The 16,264-nt window shown below is 40.2% G+C and overlaps 1 protein-coding gene across 1 annotated transcript in view; it reads right to left on the reverse strand.

Annotated features, from left to right (window-relative positions):
• Positions 1-14,150: 14,150 nt before the first annotated feature.
• The window catches only part of TTC27 (tetratricopeptide repeat domain 27), a 124,357-nt gene continuing 122,243 nt past the window's right edge, over positions 14,151-16,264 (reverse strand). The window contains exon 21 of the mRNA XM_018085372.2: positions 14,151-14,398. Coding sequence (XP_017940861.2) covers positions 14,276-14,398 — 123 coding nt within the window. The 3' untranslated portion in view covers positions 14,151-14,275. The remainder of the gene's footprint in view (positions 14,399-16,264) is intronic.

A 16,264-nucleotide genomic window follows, 5' to 3' on the forward strand; every position in this document is an offset into this window, starting at 1 on the left:
ACAACAACCCAAATTCACTTCAAACCTAGTGGACAACAACCATAAACCTCATGGGGCTCTGGCTCAAAAGCCTCAGAAAATGGGGAGGGTGAATGTGGCCACAGTCCCATACGTGAAATATGCACGAGAGATCCATCCACTGGCTCTGAAGAGCAATTGATTCAAGGATTTACTAATTCTCTCACACCTCCCATGATTGCACTTACTTTTTCTTACTTCTTCATCCCTTTCTTATTTTTTTCAATTTTCTTTGCAAAGAAAGTGTAGTCTGTGAAGGGCTGTAGTCATGCAAATATGGATCAAAATAAGTTCCTTAGTTTAGTCCCTTGTCTGTATTGTTCCAAGTTAGTAGGCTGACAGGAAAACACTTCTTGGCAGCAGCCAGGTCAAAACTTGTATAGATTAATATTTTTCTTGCCCTTCTTAAGCCTTACTTAAGTCTTTCTCTTTACTGTTTTAAATACTCTTTGTTTCCTCCATCCCTTTTTAAGTAATGTCCCCATTTGCACCTTAAAAGTTGATTCAGTTCCCTATCTCACCATTTCACGCTTATTCCCCTACTATAGGACCTGTTCTGTCACAACTTCTTTGTATCTAATTTTCAGTCCTCTCCACCCAGGTTTTAAGTGACTGGAGCAACAACAAAAGGCAGGAGGTAACAGCATCAGCTGAGCTAGAAGAAACACTGATATTGAGAAGATAATGAGCATCCTCTAATGAAAGAAATACCTGCTCATTTTTTCTAGCTTGGCATGTTATAACTCTTCTCTGCCTCACAGAATGCTCTGCCCCAGAAGCAAGTTTCCATGTCCTATGCAGAGCTTACTCACATCACTTTAATTAAATGCAATTTTGCATTTAGTGGTGATGTTTAGATAAAGGGTTTTATCATGGGTTTCTTGAATCCCAGACAATTACTGATTCTTATATGATATATACATGTCTCTCCAGTGTTTACAGATCATTCATCAAGCCATTTTGTAATTATTTTATATTTTTCTTCTTGTAGTATCTTTAGTGAATTTCACTGATCTGTTCCCGAGTCAATCTTGGTTGAGTCACTGGCCCTGGATATATTTAATAGATGTGCAGACAGGGCACTTAAGGACATGATTTAGTGATGGACTTGGCAGTGCTGGATTAATGGATGGAGCTGATGATCTTAAGGGTCTTTTCCAAACTAAATGATTCTGTGATTCTAAATGACTAACACCAGAATTCTCACCAGCAAAACTCTGTGACACCCAAGATTTATTACTCTAAGTCCCTTCACTAATTTTTAAACCATGTTGATACATACCTTTAAGTTGATTTCAAAATTTGTAAACTGCATATTTCATGGTCCTCCACTGATTTAGTCATTATGTAAAAATAACACTGCCAAATGTGACAAGGTCTGTTAGTGACATACAAAAAGGGCTACGACTGGAATGGAAACAGTTATATGTAGGCACATGTTCATTGAAAAGAGAAGTGATCTGTAAGAGTCAGGCATCCTGTGAAACACGAAATAAGGGGGTAAGTGTTCCAATGCAGATATCTGATCCTGCACATTCCAGGCTATCTGGGACCTTGATCCTCTGTTCCCCTCCCTCCCTCCCATCTCTGTAAATAACATTTCTGAATATGAACTATACTGCATCTGGCACAGGACTGCTCATGCCAAGCTGACTACACCCTTCTCCTGGGGTGTAAGGTCAGGAATCATGATAAACGCAGTAGTATAGGAATTTCACACCTTATAAAACAATTGTTTACAAGTAATAGCAGCGATTACTCAAAAAACATCTCAGAAAAAAAGTTAATTAGATATGCAGACACAGTAATTAGGCTGTAGCCACTACCAGTTACCTCTTTACCCAGCAGCCTGTGTCTTTCTTTTTTTATTTTGCTTCTTTTTCTCCGAGGAAGCTTAAGCCCCTGCAATCTAACGGAGAGGAGAAACATCATTTAAATACCCTGCCCCAGCAGCACAAAGCCCTGATTCAGATCCTTTCCTTACTCCCAAGGAAGAAACAAGCCAAGAGGGTGCCTTGTGGGGTATATTTATTTTGCTTACTAGCTTGAGACTAGTCAGATTTGGAGACTATCCAAACTATTCAGTCTTGTAGCCCTCCCTTATGCAATTGCTCCTAGCTTAATCCCACTGGGAGCGGGCTGTTGGAAGACATTCAGCACCCGTGAGCCTCTGTGTCTGTTCAACGTGGGGTCTGGATGGCCAACCACACAGAGACACCGTCTGGGAAGAGGTGAAGAGCAGCTTCCCCAGCTGGTCTGTTCCAGCCAAGTAGAGATGAAGGGCAGGTGATCTGCAGCACACACAGCCATGGCTGCTCAGTCACACTTCACCCCTGGAGCTGTCACTTCTCATTTGAGATGCAGGGACCCTGATGCAACAAAAAACCCGCTGTTGCACCACCGGGCCACAGTGTGTTTCTTTCCACTGTACTTAAAGTGGGAAGTCAACTGTTTTCTATCTTCCCATACAGCTGTTCATCTCCAATGCGTGGTCACAAACAACATGTGCAAACTCCTTGTATCTCTGCAAACGTGTGCACCACACACTGAAGTACAGTGATTCTCCCTGGGTGCCACCAGCTGTGCAATGTTGGACAGGGTAGGTTTTACACACCATGAACTAATCTCTTTCCCTCAGTCTTTTGGCAACTTAAGGGCTCAGGCTTTCTACATTTAGAAAATTCTCTCTAAAGCTTAAAACTCCACAAAGGGACTTTCCAGACCCTTCAGAGGTATTGGAAACAGCAACACCATGTGTCCTCCTCCACTCTCACCAGTGAGATATTTAGGAGTTCCTCTGGGCTCGTCTTAAAAATACCCAGAGCACAAAAATAAGTCATGCCTGAAGGTCAGTTAAAATGAAATCTTCCAAATGGTGTTGAAAGTGCCCCACTAGATGCAGCTAAGAGTAGGGGCTGGGGTTTATTTCCCAACACCTTTCATATAGCTCAGTCAGTAGTTGTGCCAATATCAAGGGGGAGTCAGGGAAATATTCCAGAGGGTCAAATTTTTCAGATCTCTTCCTTTCTGGGTAGGGATGTGGACAGATTGACTGAAATGGTGGCAGCATGCCTAGCACAAGGTCGCGCTCCATGACCAGGGATCCATAAAATGGGGTTACAGAAAACAACAGCTACACCTTCCTTTGCCAGTCAGCCACAGGATGGATCCAGCTGCTGTTAAATTTACAGGTTCTTTACAAAGAAGACAGCTATGGTCTGGCCACCCCACCAGTGCTGTCAGCTGTAGCTGGAATATAGCACATAGGGGACTGCAGACATGCACGAATTTCAGATTTCCATTTCTTCCTATGAATTAAATCCTTTTACAGTTATATCTGAGCCATTAATATTTGTTCTGTGCAGCTGCAAGAGGCTTCTTTGACTACATATAGAAGTTACATCTGCTATATTCACCATCTGCCATATTCTCAGGAAAGTGTAATATATAAAAATAACATTAAGGTGGAGATAGAAGTTGACTAAATGAAAGCAGAAGATAAAATCCTTGTCTTGGAGCAGAAGAAGGTAATTAATTTCAGTGGTTACTGCTCACTTGCAAGTTTGATTATTTTACGGTTCCCATCTCTTTACACATTCCTGTTTAATTATTCTCCCTTATCAGTCATTTGAAGACCAAGACCTTCAATACTGGCTTAATTCAGTCTTGTCCTCTTTAATGTTTTCTTGTCAAGACTGCTGTTATCTACTGCTTCTTCCATCTGTGGCTTTTTTGTCCTGCCAAGGCAACAAGCTTCTCTTTGTCAGCTCCCCAAGGTCACTTCTGGGACATCTTCCATATGTGTAACTAGATCTAAATCCACTGGCCCTAAGGTCACCTGCAAAGCCCTTTGCCTTTTACGAGGCCTTACCTCACATCTCTTCTAGCTGCTCACAGAGGATCACAGTAACTTGTACATAAAATAAATGTGCTAGAAACTGATGTTCTTATTTCTCTGCCTATTTGGCAATCCTTGGGCTGTGGTTTTCCTGGAGGAGGAACTGTATTCTTCAGCTGTGTCTAGACTGGTCAAACTAATAGCGTCTGAGCACAGGCCCACCACAGTCACCCACCCTGTTGAATTGGTAGCACAGCCTCTGGCATGGTTTTGGCTGAGCCCAGCTAACTCTCTTCCTAGCATTATGTGGGCACAGTTCAAGTTTGGACATTAAGATGGGCCATGGACTGTTCTCAATAGGCAGTCGAGTCCAATGTTGTTTGGGAGAGAAAATTGTTTATGTATATGGATGTGAGCTCCGCCATGGAGCAGGTTGACATCCCACCAGACATTACTGTAAATCGCAGTTCTTGCAACAGGGACTGCCTGGGATGTGTGCAGTGCCCATCCCCTGGGGATCTCAGCCATGACTGAGATCTCAGCTTGCTGCCTGAACCTCAATCACTAAACAATGACCATAATTTTCCATTTCTAAGATTTTATGAGTGCATAAGAAAGTACATATGAAAATTTTTGGCTTTTTTTCTTCCTCACATTACCTGAGTGTCCCTTTCTTAAGGCACAAAGACCCCTTACTTCATGTTTCATGGAGAAAACCCAATTCCAATCTCCCTTTTATTTGACAGAAGACAAGAGAAAGGATAGAAGTCTCTGCACTCCCATTCTCCTTGAGCCATCTGCACTACCTTTGCTGACTCAAGGGTTAACAGGGAGTAATCAAGTCTATCAGGGGCTTTCTATCCTAATCCTGCCTGTGTAACCTGTGGGTTTCTCATAAGGGACCATGTTGGAGCAGTGGGACCTGGAAGGAGCCTGACTCTAGAAGAGCTCTGCTGCAGGAGAAAGGAGGGTTCTGGGGAGGTACAAAACCTCTCAAAGAGCATCCTGAAGACAAGACAGCTGTAAATGAGTTGCAACAGAGGAAATTAATGCATGAGGTGGTGACTGAAGGCAAGGAATAAGCAACAGAACCAGCAGCTGAAGAACTTGCACTACTCAGAGGGCCTCTCCACATCTCTGGAGGGAACAGGGTGTCAAAGATCCCCCTCCAGAGATACCCCTCTGGAGATAAAGCTGTTATTTCTTCCTATGAGGTCCCTCTTGGAGTCCAGGGAGGAGAAGATAAATAGGAAATTGGGAGGTTATTATTTGTCTCTTATGGGTCCTTAGAAAGGAGAATTTGTTGGCAAAAGCCACAGGTAAGAAAGGAGCAAACAAAAGCAGGAATGCTTGTATGTATCCCCCTGCTGTCAAAAACATACTCTTACAGCCTGATGCCTTCTTGGGCCAAGCATCAAGGGCTGGAAAGTCTTCTTCCTTGCATGCCTCTGACAATAGCTCATGGAGGTTTTGCTGCTACTTTTTTTTAGAGGCAATAAAACCAAATAGAACAAGGAAAGAGTGTGCATATTCTTATCTAGATTTTGGGTTTAAATGAGAAAAAAAATCAGAAGAGTAATTCAAATCTTTCTTAACTTGGATTCTTAGTCAAAGCCTTGCTACACCATACTTTCTAACCACTGGCACAGAGTTGAGCCCTGAGATCTTCTAACCACCATTTCTTAAACACTCCCATCCCCTGGCTGCAATACAGTCAATATTTGGGAGGAAAATTTAAAAAACGATTTTATACTCATGCCCTCATTCTGCCACAATTAAACACCATTTCCAGAGATGTGCTGAGATCATTGATGGTATTAAGTGCAAACAAAATTTATAAAGACATATTAGCATCATTTACCTTTAAAAGGCACAAAACCTCACATATACATGCACTCGCACATGCACAATTTTGCCAAGCATTACAGCCAAAGTTATTTTTAAGCTTCTGTCAAATAGTCACAGCACGACTGCTGTGAGGATTTTATGTTTAAGATACCTAGTAATATTTCAGATACCTTCCTCTTAAATATCTAATTTTTATTTTCAGTTATTTTTCCAGACAGGTTTTGAAATATTGACAAAGGCTAAACATTAAATCTTACAGAAGGGCACATTTAAGGTCTGATAACACTATGTTTAAGTGAAGAAACATTACTTTTTCAGGGATGCTGCTCTTGCTACTGTGCTGGGGTTCGCCCTGATAAATCTACACACACAATGGTAACTTTTCTCTACTGCATCCAACAAGAATATGCAAACAAGTCAGGTTCACATGCAGAACAAGTTATGAGAGCTACTGTTTTAAACTGTGAGGCCTCAGTTTAGGAAGTATTCTTTATACTAGAAGTCCTGAAGTGAGTAGAAAGTCTGTTTCACTGAGTTTCTCAGGGGAAGTTCATGGCCTCTGCATTTGACAGATCAGAATAACACTGCTGCTCCATTCCTGAAGTGCTGATGCAATATTTTCACTAGAACTCTCGCAGAGAGAGTCTAAAGAAAAAAAAAAAACCCTAGATTAAATTTCAGTGACAATAAATCAAAGCACGAATGCCTAAAACAACTCAAATGTAACTGCTTTTGTGCATAGATATTACCTTGCCATCCCATAATACAAACCCAATTTGTTTCCACTGATGTAGAACCTTGTTGTAGAAATGTCATTCCAGCAAGAAGCAGCATCAGGGAGGATATCAGGTTTTTCTTTGGATTTGTTTCTTGGAAGGTGAACATATCTGCACTATATCCAAAACACACGCAGGCAGTATGTGACAACATATCCTAGTTGTGTTCACTGTTGTCACAGCAAGCTACCTCCATTGACTTCCCAATACTTTCACAAGGAACTAGACCTGTATGAAAAAAAAAGATTTGCAATATGCAAAATAATTTCTAGTACGAATTGATGAGAAAATGTCCGGAAAATATATAAACATCTTCCAAAGTTCTCAGCTCAGCTCCCCAAGCCTCCACAGGCAGCATCAAACTGACCACTCAGCTGAGGGCATTGCCAGCAAAACAACATAGGGTTCAACTGCTTTTAGAAAAAAAATTGCAGAACTTTGCTTTTAGAAGCCAAACCAACAAACCACCCCACCATAGTAAGAGTGATGCTCACAAAACTGACATCTTTTTCACTCAGTTAAACCTCATGGAAATAATAAAACCTTAAACAGAAACTCTAAAATTTTGCCTTGGGCAGAATGCTTGAAAGAGTAGAAATCCAAAGATCCCATGACATCCACAAGAGACTTGATTATAGTCAGTGATAGTATGTAGCAGGCACTCAAACACTGCAGTAACAGGTGGGAGCATTCACATGCAGGAATAATAAACCAGAAAAAAACCTCCAGAGTCCCAGACATGTCACCTTGTGCAGCAGAATATTCCAGATTGCTTTGCTTTGCCTTGAGGTGGAGGGAGTACCATTACAAGCAAGAGATGTGTGTGTGCCTTACTTGTGTGTTCTTTCACACATACATGTAAGAGTAGTCTGAAAGGCAGTTGGTATCAGCCATTCAAAGCAGAAAACTCTTGGTGTTATCCAAGACAGTGAGGCACTTATAAGAGTATAACAGACACAAGATACCAAGGAAACAGGATAAGTAAAGGCTTAACTTCAGGAGACTGAATCTTTGTCCAAGATGTTCAGGAAACTTGGAAAAATCCTACTGACCTCAGTGCCAATCCTCCTGATTAATAGTTTGCCAAAAGTTTGCTATAGTTCTGATCAGAAACATATCAGAATCTAAACTATATTTGACAATTCTTTCTGCAGTGAAACAGCATGTAGAGCAGTAGTGAGTATCGCACTGCTTGTGCCATCTCTTTCTGAATAGTGTCATAACTCTGCGTGTTCTCAGTCCTATAATTGTTTTATTTCATTTTATGGGCCTCACTCCTTAAATTGCTTCCTAGGCCATTTCCTTTTTTTTTCAACCCTCCATTAATTTATACAGGACTCAGTTTGAAGTTCTATTTGAAACTATAGAAGTTATTTTACATTAATTCTTTACAACTTGCTTTGTTCGCCTATCCGCTTTTTTAGAGATTACTATAGTACTAAAAGCCCTTGTGAAGTACAGATCAAATGCAAGACATACTTCGGCTACAAAAAAACTGCTCTGCTTAGCCTGACAGTAAGTTAAGGTTACAAAAATTATCTGGTTTCAGTAGCTTGTCAAGCTTTTGAACTTCTCGCGACTGCAAACAGAAAATGCAGACTGTTTGAGGCCGTGTTCACAATGCCTGGCTTTAGGATTGCATAGAATTTACAGTCAAATTACAAACCTCTAAAAATAGGAGGTGATACCATTGACAAAAGCAAAATCTGAACCTTGCAAGATGGACTGCTACAAATAAAACAAGTAAAAAAATTGTAGGTATGGCTGGAGCATTCCCAAACAGACACAATCCCTCAGACCATCTGGGCTGTTAAAAGCCCTACAGCACACTGGCCTTTGTGCCTTTGGTACTTTTAATTCTGGGCTATTGCCAAACTGTGACTTACTTTTGCTCTCCAGCTGCATCTGTTACTTCTGGTTGGTCTGTCATCTCTCCCTGGCAATGTAGTAGTTGGGCCTGGTTATTTATGGCTCCAACTTTTGCTCAAGGAAAGACTTGTGCCTTCCTGCCTGACAACTAGTGCTAATCGTTTTTTCCTTGTTTCAGCAGTTCCACAGGGACCATCATCAGTCTCTGGGCTGCTGTTCTCCCTCCACAGTCTCAGTTTTCTGGCAAACACTCATGGTGCTCCTTACCCCCACTAAACACAAAGATCCTTACACTCTCTCTTATCCCCAAGAGGCTCAGTCAAGACAGAGGGGAAAAATGCCCTTTTCCCACTCCTTCAAGTAGCTCATCTCACTACAAATTATATTTTTCATGCTGCTGCTAACTACTCTCTACATTAATTGCAACCTTAAGGTCCTTCCTAGTATCTTTCCTATCAAGAACTCATAGAGAAATCTTAAAGAAGCAGGGAAAAGAGATTACAGGGAGGGGACAATGGGGTAGTACTATTGGAAATGGACAAAATGAAATTGCTGTGAGGCAGAGGCACACAAAGAACTATAAAAATTAAGGGTGCTTTTCCAGGGATCAAAAGTCACAAAACTGGCAGAGAGCTGAGAGATCACATAAAGATGGGCAAGTCAACTCTGTGCAAGAAAAGCTGGAGAAAGAAACACAAAGGTAGTTCCCAGATTGCAGGATCACCATTCCATCAAGCAGAAACTGAAAACTTTTCCTAAGCAGGAAAAGATGCTTGGAAGGGTATGGAATGATTGCACCTAAGATGGAAAGAATATAATGCTCTTTTAAAGATGACAGAGGAAAAGAGGAGAATTGTACGGGTTAAATTCTGAATGTGACTTGAAAAATTTAGCTGCTTCACTTCAGCAGTGATGTCATTAATAGCCTAACTTCCAGTTTTGAAGACTTTCATGCTGTTAATCCCAGTTTTCCATTGCATGACTCTTGGCTGGTATTTCTTTGCCTGGTTCATTACACTGATTTTTGGCCAAGAACACTTGTAGTTGAATCACAGGTCACTGCGGTTTAAAATAAATAGGAAAAAAATATTGAGAAGGGATATGTGACTTCACTGGTGATTAAAAGGTTCTTGGTGTGTTCTGAGAAAACATTCAGGTCAGAGTAAACTGGAAACAGGAAAATGGACATTCATACTGAGGTTAACTTGGAAAAGAGTTCTAGACAGAAAGGGTTATTTATCACAGATTTTTTAATCCTAAACTACTGTGCTTTTGTAGAGACTAATTTTAGGTTGAGATCAGTACTAGTGGATTAAATTTGTCATGTCTTTCATCAGTAGAGAAATGCAGTGATTACTTGACTTGACCCTACATGGCATCCTTGTCTTGCTCAGTGAAGACAACCTGAATCTCCAAACTTTACTTTTCTTGCCTTAACAATAAAATCAAACGTGCAAAAGAAGCAAGTAAAAGGACAAATGCTACAAAAATAGTAAACCAAACCAACCCGAAATGTCCAACAAGACAGTTGCTGTTCTGTGATGGTTTAGTTCATTTAAAGAGCCAAAACAAATCTACTTTAGACACAATCTATAAGCTGCTCCTAAGAGCAAGGTTATCTCCATTTTCAGTGAGAAATTCTAACAACATGATATTAAGGGTTATCAATTTTCAACTCATTTGCTGAAAACCAAATGCTCTCACTAATAATGATTAGACCTTGAGCTTTGAAGGATGTTAAGTTAAAAAAAGAATCCTGTGTTACTACATCCAGCCCATAAAGGATTACTCTTTTATTAGTGTAGCTGAAGGATTAGTAGAAATGTTTGTCTAATGAATACAGCTACTATATTTGAGTACATGCCTGAATAAGCTACTGGTCGATTGAAACCTGTCTATTTATAAGTACTCCTGAACGGTGCAAAAACTATCTGTACTGAAGTATTACAATGGTTTTTGCATAACAGTAAATATTTTATTGCCATTCATGTAGTGAAATTCACCTCATTTGCCAGTCTTATATCTGAAACCTATCATGTAAAATGTACAGGAATGACTTTCCTACATCTAGCCTGATTTCCAGTCTCTGTAACGCATACAGGTTTCATGGAGAGGTACCTTTCTGTAAATGTACCTCTTACACCTTCAGAATTAACAGCTGTTCCTATGACAGACCCAAGATTCTACATATGTGTATATGTTCATGTTTATACATGTATACACATAGATATGCACAATAAAAACAAAAAAAATCAAATTAATTTATTGAAATAATTTTTGAAACACAAAGTACTTAGTTTGAGTAATCACACTGAAAACAACTCCATACAGTCGATGGTAATTTTTTTTCTTTAGAGTAAGATTTTTCCCATCAAATTTCAGTTTCTTTTAAAGTTCAGAGTACCCAAATTGTGTATCCTATCAGCTGTTACCTTTTCCCTATTTTGTACGCACTTCTGATATAGAGCTCTTCATGAATGCAGATGAAGAAAAATTAGGTACTTGTATATTATTTTAACTTGCATTACTCTGGAAATAGCATTAGTTTGTTTAGCTTCCCTTTAACCCTAAAATACATCATGTCCATCTGTACTGTCAGTCATGCAGTCACTGATATTAAGACAAAAATACTGAACAGAAGAGCTAAGCCAAATAATTTCAAAGGGACTTTACAGCTTCTCAGGCAGTACTGCTCCAAAGCAGGAAAAAATTAATACCTGTTTTTTTTCTGTCTTATTTATTTCAAAAACAAGAGGCGTAGTTTCAACCAATGTATGTACACATCCAAAAGCTGAACTTGTAAATGTGTCCTCTGTATTTGATATAAACCATATACCATTTTAGATCTGTAAAATTATTCAAAGCTTTATTTCTTTCCAAAGCACTTTTGGTACAGAGCACTGCATGAATGATGGGATGAGAGCTGCCTGCTTTTTTGAACGTACCAGTCAGTGTGGTGAAAGGAACATCAAGGACAATGTGACATGGAACACAACATTTACTGGCACGTATTCAGGATGACCTGCCTGAGTCAGTGTGGCCCCACGGGCCCTAAGAACATTCACTTCTGCTCATGAGTAATGTCCCAACCCAAAAAACCTTTCAGCACCACACCAGGCCCAACACAACCCCCTCTGGGTGAATCAGGAGATCTTCCCTGGGTTCTAACCACGAGGGGCTGAATGAAAATATATCATAGGTTGAACCATATTAGGTCAAAGACATAATAACAAACCCTATTTGGCCACAGAAATAAATTCTTTTTCATACATCATACTTCCTGGCTTTATACTCATCTTCAAAACTCTGAGACAGTTGCTTTCCCTGTCTGGGTTGGTAGAAGTTGAAAAATTCTAGACATATCTGTTTTACCTCCATGTCACACCAAATTAGTTTCAATGGCAGACAGATATCAAAGTAGGTAAACTAATACTTCAAAAATCAAAGATAAAAAAGACTGGAAAGTACCTGAAGTTCTACTGAAGAAAGTGAACTGTAAGCCATTCCTGCAGAATATTGCTTAATTGAGTCCATGCTACACTAAGCAATAATCGCTGCCATGTGCTGTATACAGAACACTTGAAAATAACATAGATATTACAGAGGTTTTTTGTAGACGTGACAACTATATCAGGAAAGGACTGTTCAGTTTTGCTAAACTCTGGATGATTCTGCAGTTGTCATGGGAGTGATCCAAGTAAGATGACAGATGCTCCCCATAAGATGGAGATCTGAAAAGTCTGCAGTCTTTAGGAAATTTTCCTTCCTCTTTCAATACTAACCAGATTTTTTGAGAGCCAGAACTTTTATAGAAACATTGTCTTCATGACAATGGTCTCCTAGAGCTATTCTGAACCAAATGCTGCTGCCATGAGCACAGAAAATTAATACCATACAAAACTGAGGTGGTTTTTGTTCTGTAAAGATTTAAAAGGCCCCTGTGATGATCTCCAAAGAAGCAGTATGGGCTCACTTTGTACCTGAGGAAGATGAAAATTACACCAATACAAAGAAAGAAATAGCAAGTACATACCTGGTAGAGAGATTTACATCAGCTGTTCAGCCTCATGGATGAAGTGGCTGAGATTTTCTGGCATCATTGTCTGTTCTGAAAAGCCAGTCTCTTGAACAGTGAGTCAGCTCCTGCCTCTCCATCTTCCACACCATGTAATATTGTCTGTACATATTTAAATTGCGTATTTTTAAGTCTCTGCAGACATCTCCCCTTTATTACATTAATTATGACAGGAAAACTGATGTGCTGTCATAACAGTAGTCATCCCACTCTTCAGGAACACACTGTCTGTAGACAGTAGGTTTTACCTCTATTATGTGAAAAACAAACTTGTTTACATTCCATGCATCTGCTAAGAGAGGGAGGTTCAAATGAGGAAAACATCTGTGCTGAGAAAACATACACACATATAGTTTTAAAAGATATTTTCTTTTTCTTAGTGAATAAGGTTAAGTCACATAAAAAAATAATTAGAAAAAGATGGTAGTGGTGGCAGTCTGTTGCAAAACTCTCTGCCTTTTTTTTTCAGTCATGGACCCCTCACTGTACATATTGGCAAAATGGGAACAGCTAAAGAAGTTCACTCTGCAAAAACTTTAATGCCTCCTCCCTTTCTGGGCCATTTTAATAAAGAGGTGTTTTGGAGCCAGCTGTCCTGCACTAGCAGGTAAACTTGTTGCTAAGATGGTAATTTCTGTGGGGATCTTATGTTTAAATACTGTCAGCAAATAATTTATTCTCCATTCTAAGAAGCTTTACAAAGCTACACAGCTTTACAAAGTCGTCAAGATGGTTTCTCCCTCCATGCATCAAAATAATATGCATTTACTGGTGCTTCAAATCCAATTAATTGTTTGGTTTCCTTGTACCTTCTGACTTTTCAGGGAGAATATTCTTACCATTCAGTAACAGCCCATACCACAGACTGTGCAAATCCAGAATACAGATAACCATATTTTTGGAGACTGCATCATTCTTATGAAGGGAAGAGCAAGCTAAAACCATGTAAGTGAGGAAATTATTTTGCACAGGTTTCCGGAAAACTCTGAAAAAAATCCAATTTTAAGCAGAGTAGTAGCAAAGATGCTTAAAAATGAAACCATGTAAAACCATCTAGATGAAAATAACTCACTCAGGTCTAGTCAGATGTAAATATTTTAGATTAGACTGCAGTTTTATTGCTGTGTCAGTGGGAAAATCCCCATGCCTATAAAAAGCCCAAATGAAGTGCCAGTCTATTGCTCATGGAACAAAAGTTATGTATATTTGAATAAACCAATACTGCTTTAAGCAATATGTTTGTAAATCCTAATGCAACAAACAGCCTGCTACTTCGACTGTATTACAAGAATAACAAAAAAGATTAAATTCTTGCTCTCAGGACCCCACTCCCACCTTGTAATTAATTAACACCAAATTGAACTGGAAAGTGCCAGGACAACTTACCGAGCCACCCCAGGCCCCAGCCCTGCCCACAGCCCCCACAGCAGGCAGTAAGCCGAGCTCAGCTCCCACCTCTGCTGAGGAGGGATTCTTCTCCATCCCTCCAGCCCAGCACCTGCCCTCCTCCCTCAGGGCAACCTGGCTGGGGCATCCCGTGGCATCCCAGTGCCTGGGTGAGATGCAGGTAGGCAGAACTAATCCTCCATAATCACCTTACAGATACCAGTAGCTCTCTTCCAGAAAATCTAGGGCTGAGGAACATGCAACTTTGTCAGATAGCATAGCCAGATGAGAAAGAATCTTAGGCAGACTGAACTCTGAAGAAAGCTGACCGCAACAACAGCACTGTACAGAAAAATGTTTATTGTAAGTGTTGTTGTCTGAGAACTGCTACCATTTCATCAGCAAAAGCAATGGCAAAAGAAACATGTCATTATTGTCCTCCTGTCACGAAATCTGGTCCATATGTCAGCACTGGTCTCTCAGCTGGTTGCTCAGTTCCTGAAGTTCAGCAATCATGTTGTCCATAGCTGCCACCTCATCAGCTATCTCACTGTGAACCTCATTACTTGTTACGTCTATGAAAAGTTGCTGCATGACAAAAAGAAATACTTATAAGTACTTTATAAATAAATACTTTTAAAATATACATACAGTTTCTCTATTTCAGTGTAGAGACAGAATACAGGAAGCTCATCACCGCTATACTGCCTTTCCTATTTTTGCTAACTACGATGGCATCTCTCTCTAATAAAAGGCTATTTTGTGGTTAATTAACAGAAGGTGCACACACATGCTCATTTAGAGACCTGAAAGCTGTGTCACACATCTGATATTCTGCCAAAGGGGATGAATCCTCCTGTGGACACTGGGTTTCTGTTCTGACCTGACTGCCTATTGTAGGAAATGAGTAAGACGGTTTTATTACAAGCAGGGGTTTCCATGGTTGCCTCATGCGGAGTTACCTGGAGGTCATTTTATCTGGGGAGTTGGGCCAGGCCAACAGTTGGCCAAGGACTGGTGAGCTGCTCACTGTTCTGCTACAGGGTTGCTTACAGCTACTTACTGTTGCTTACAGTTATGGTGTGAAGGTGGCCAGACAGTCTGAAAGGCAGTAAGACCAGTCTGGGCTCACTGGGACCAAGGGACCGTGTGGCCAGGGGCAGGGAAACAACTTGGTAGGTTGGTTAAAACAACCAGTGGACTGCAAGAAGACGACTATATCACCTTTTAAGGAAGAAAACAGCGAGGCTTGGCATGGGAGGAGCAAGACAGTGGTTATGTCAATCAAAGGGTCTTAAAAGGGCTCATCCCTCCCATTTGGGGTGTGCTTGGACCTGGTCACGAGTCCGGTGCACCCAGCATGGTGTTAATAAAGTTTGTTTCACTTTATTTGGCTGTCTCCAAAATTTTAATTAGAGATATTTCTCACACCTATGCTGGCTCCTGATTCCATTGAAAGTAAGGACATTTTTCATGAAACTCAAAACATACTGTCACTGCAGTTTACAAGTCCATCTGCAGATAAATTAGTTGTGAACTTTAATGACCATTTTTCCCAGTGTCATATTTTGTTGCATAATTTTCTCTAAACTCTCAAATAAATACGTTTTGACATTTGATGTCCAGAATGCATGGGTGGAGACATTCACCTGCGCGTAATTAAGTTATAAAAGAGAAAACAAAACACTACAGAAAAATAAAAAAATATTGTTCTTGAAGACAAAAAAAAAGCAGCTAACTTGTGAGCAATCATAATCTATTCACAGGGAAAGCAAGGGAGAGGACTGTTACATGGCTGGTCTAAAGCCTCGAGATATGCAAGCTCTGACAGGAGTTTTGTGCATGCGGCACCTGAACATGTTGCTACTGCAAGACCAGAACCTGTCATTTGACTCAACTAATATATCACTCCACAAAAACATGGGGAAGGGGTGACACCCAAACATACATTTCCCCTTTATTATGTAAAGGGAGAGTGATTCACACTTCATTTGACTACATACAACAAAAAGCCTACATTTAGAGAGAAAAACAAACCAAGAAAACAAAAGTTGCTCTGGAGTACATCTGCACATCATTATATCATCAAAGCATAATGGGACAATAAAGATACACATACACACAAAAATGTTCTTAAAAGGCTTGAACCAAGGTTTTCAATGTGCCCCAAAACAGTGTTGTCACCAAAGAAAGGAACATCTTACATAAAAATAGGAACATGTTCCCGCTACAAGTACAGAAACTCTTCTGACTTTCAGCCCCAAAATCTCACACTGGGAACGTGATAGAAAAATTTGGTTCTTTCTGGCTAAGACAGCTAAATAAATCAGCATAATATAATTATTTGTTCTGCCCCCCCATCCCCCCAGTTAAAGAGATCTATTCATCCAGACAGCCTGGGGAAGTTTCATGCACCACCATTCTTTGGGCTCTGTGCCCCATGTTTCCCCAAAA

Source organism: Manacus vitellinus, unplaced genomic scaffold (genome assembly GCF_001715985.3).
Source record: "Manacus vitellinus isolate BGI_N305 unplaced genomic scaffold, ASM171598v3 scaffold_8_pilon, whole genome shotgun sequence".
Taxonomy (NCBI): Eukaryota; Metazoa; Chordata; class Aves; order Passeriformes; family Pipridae; genus Manacus; species Manacus vitellinus.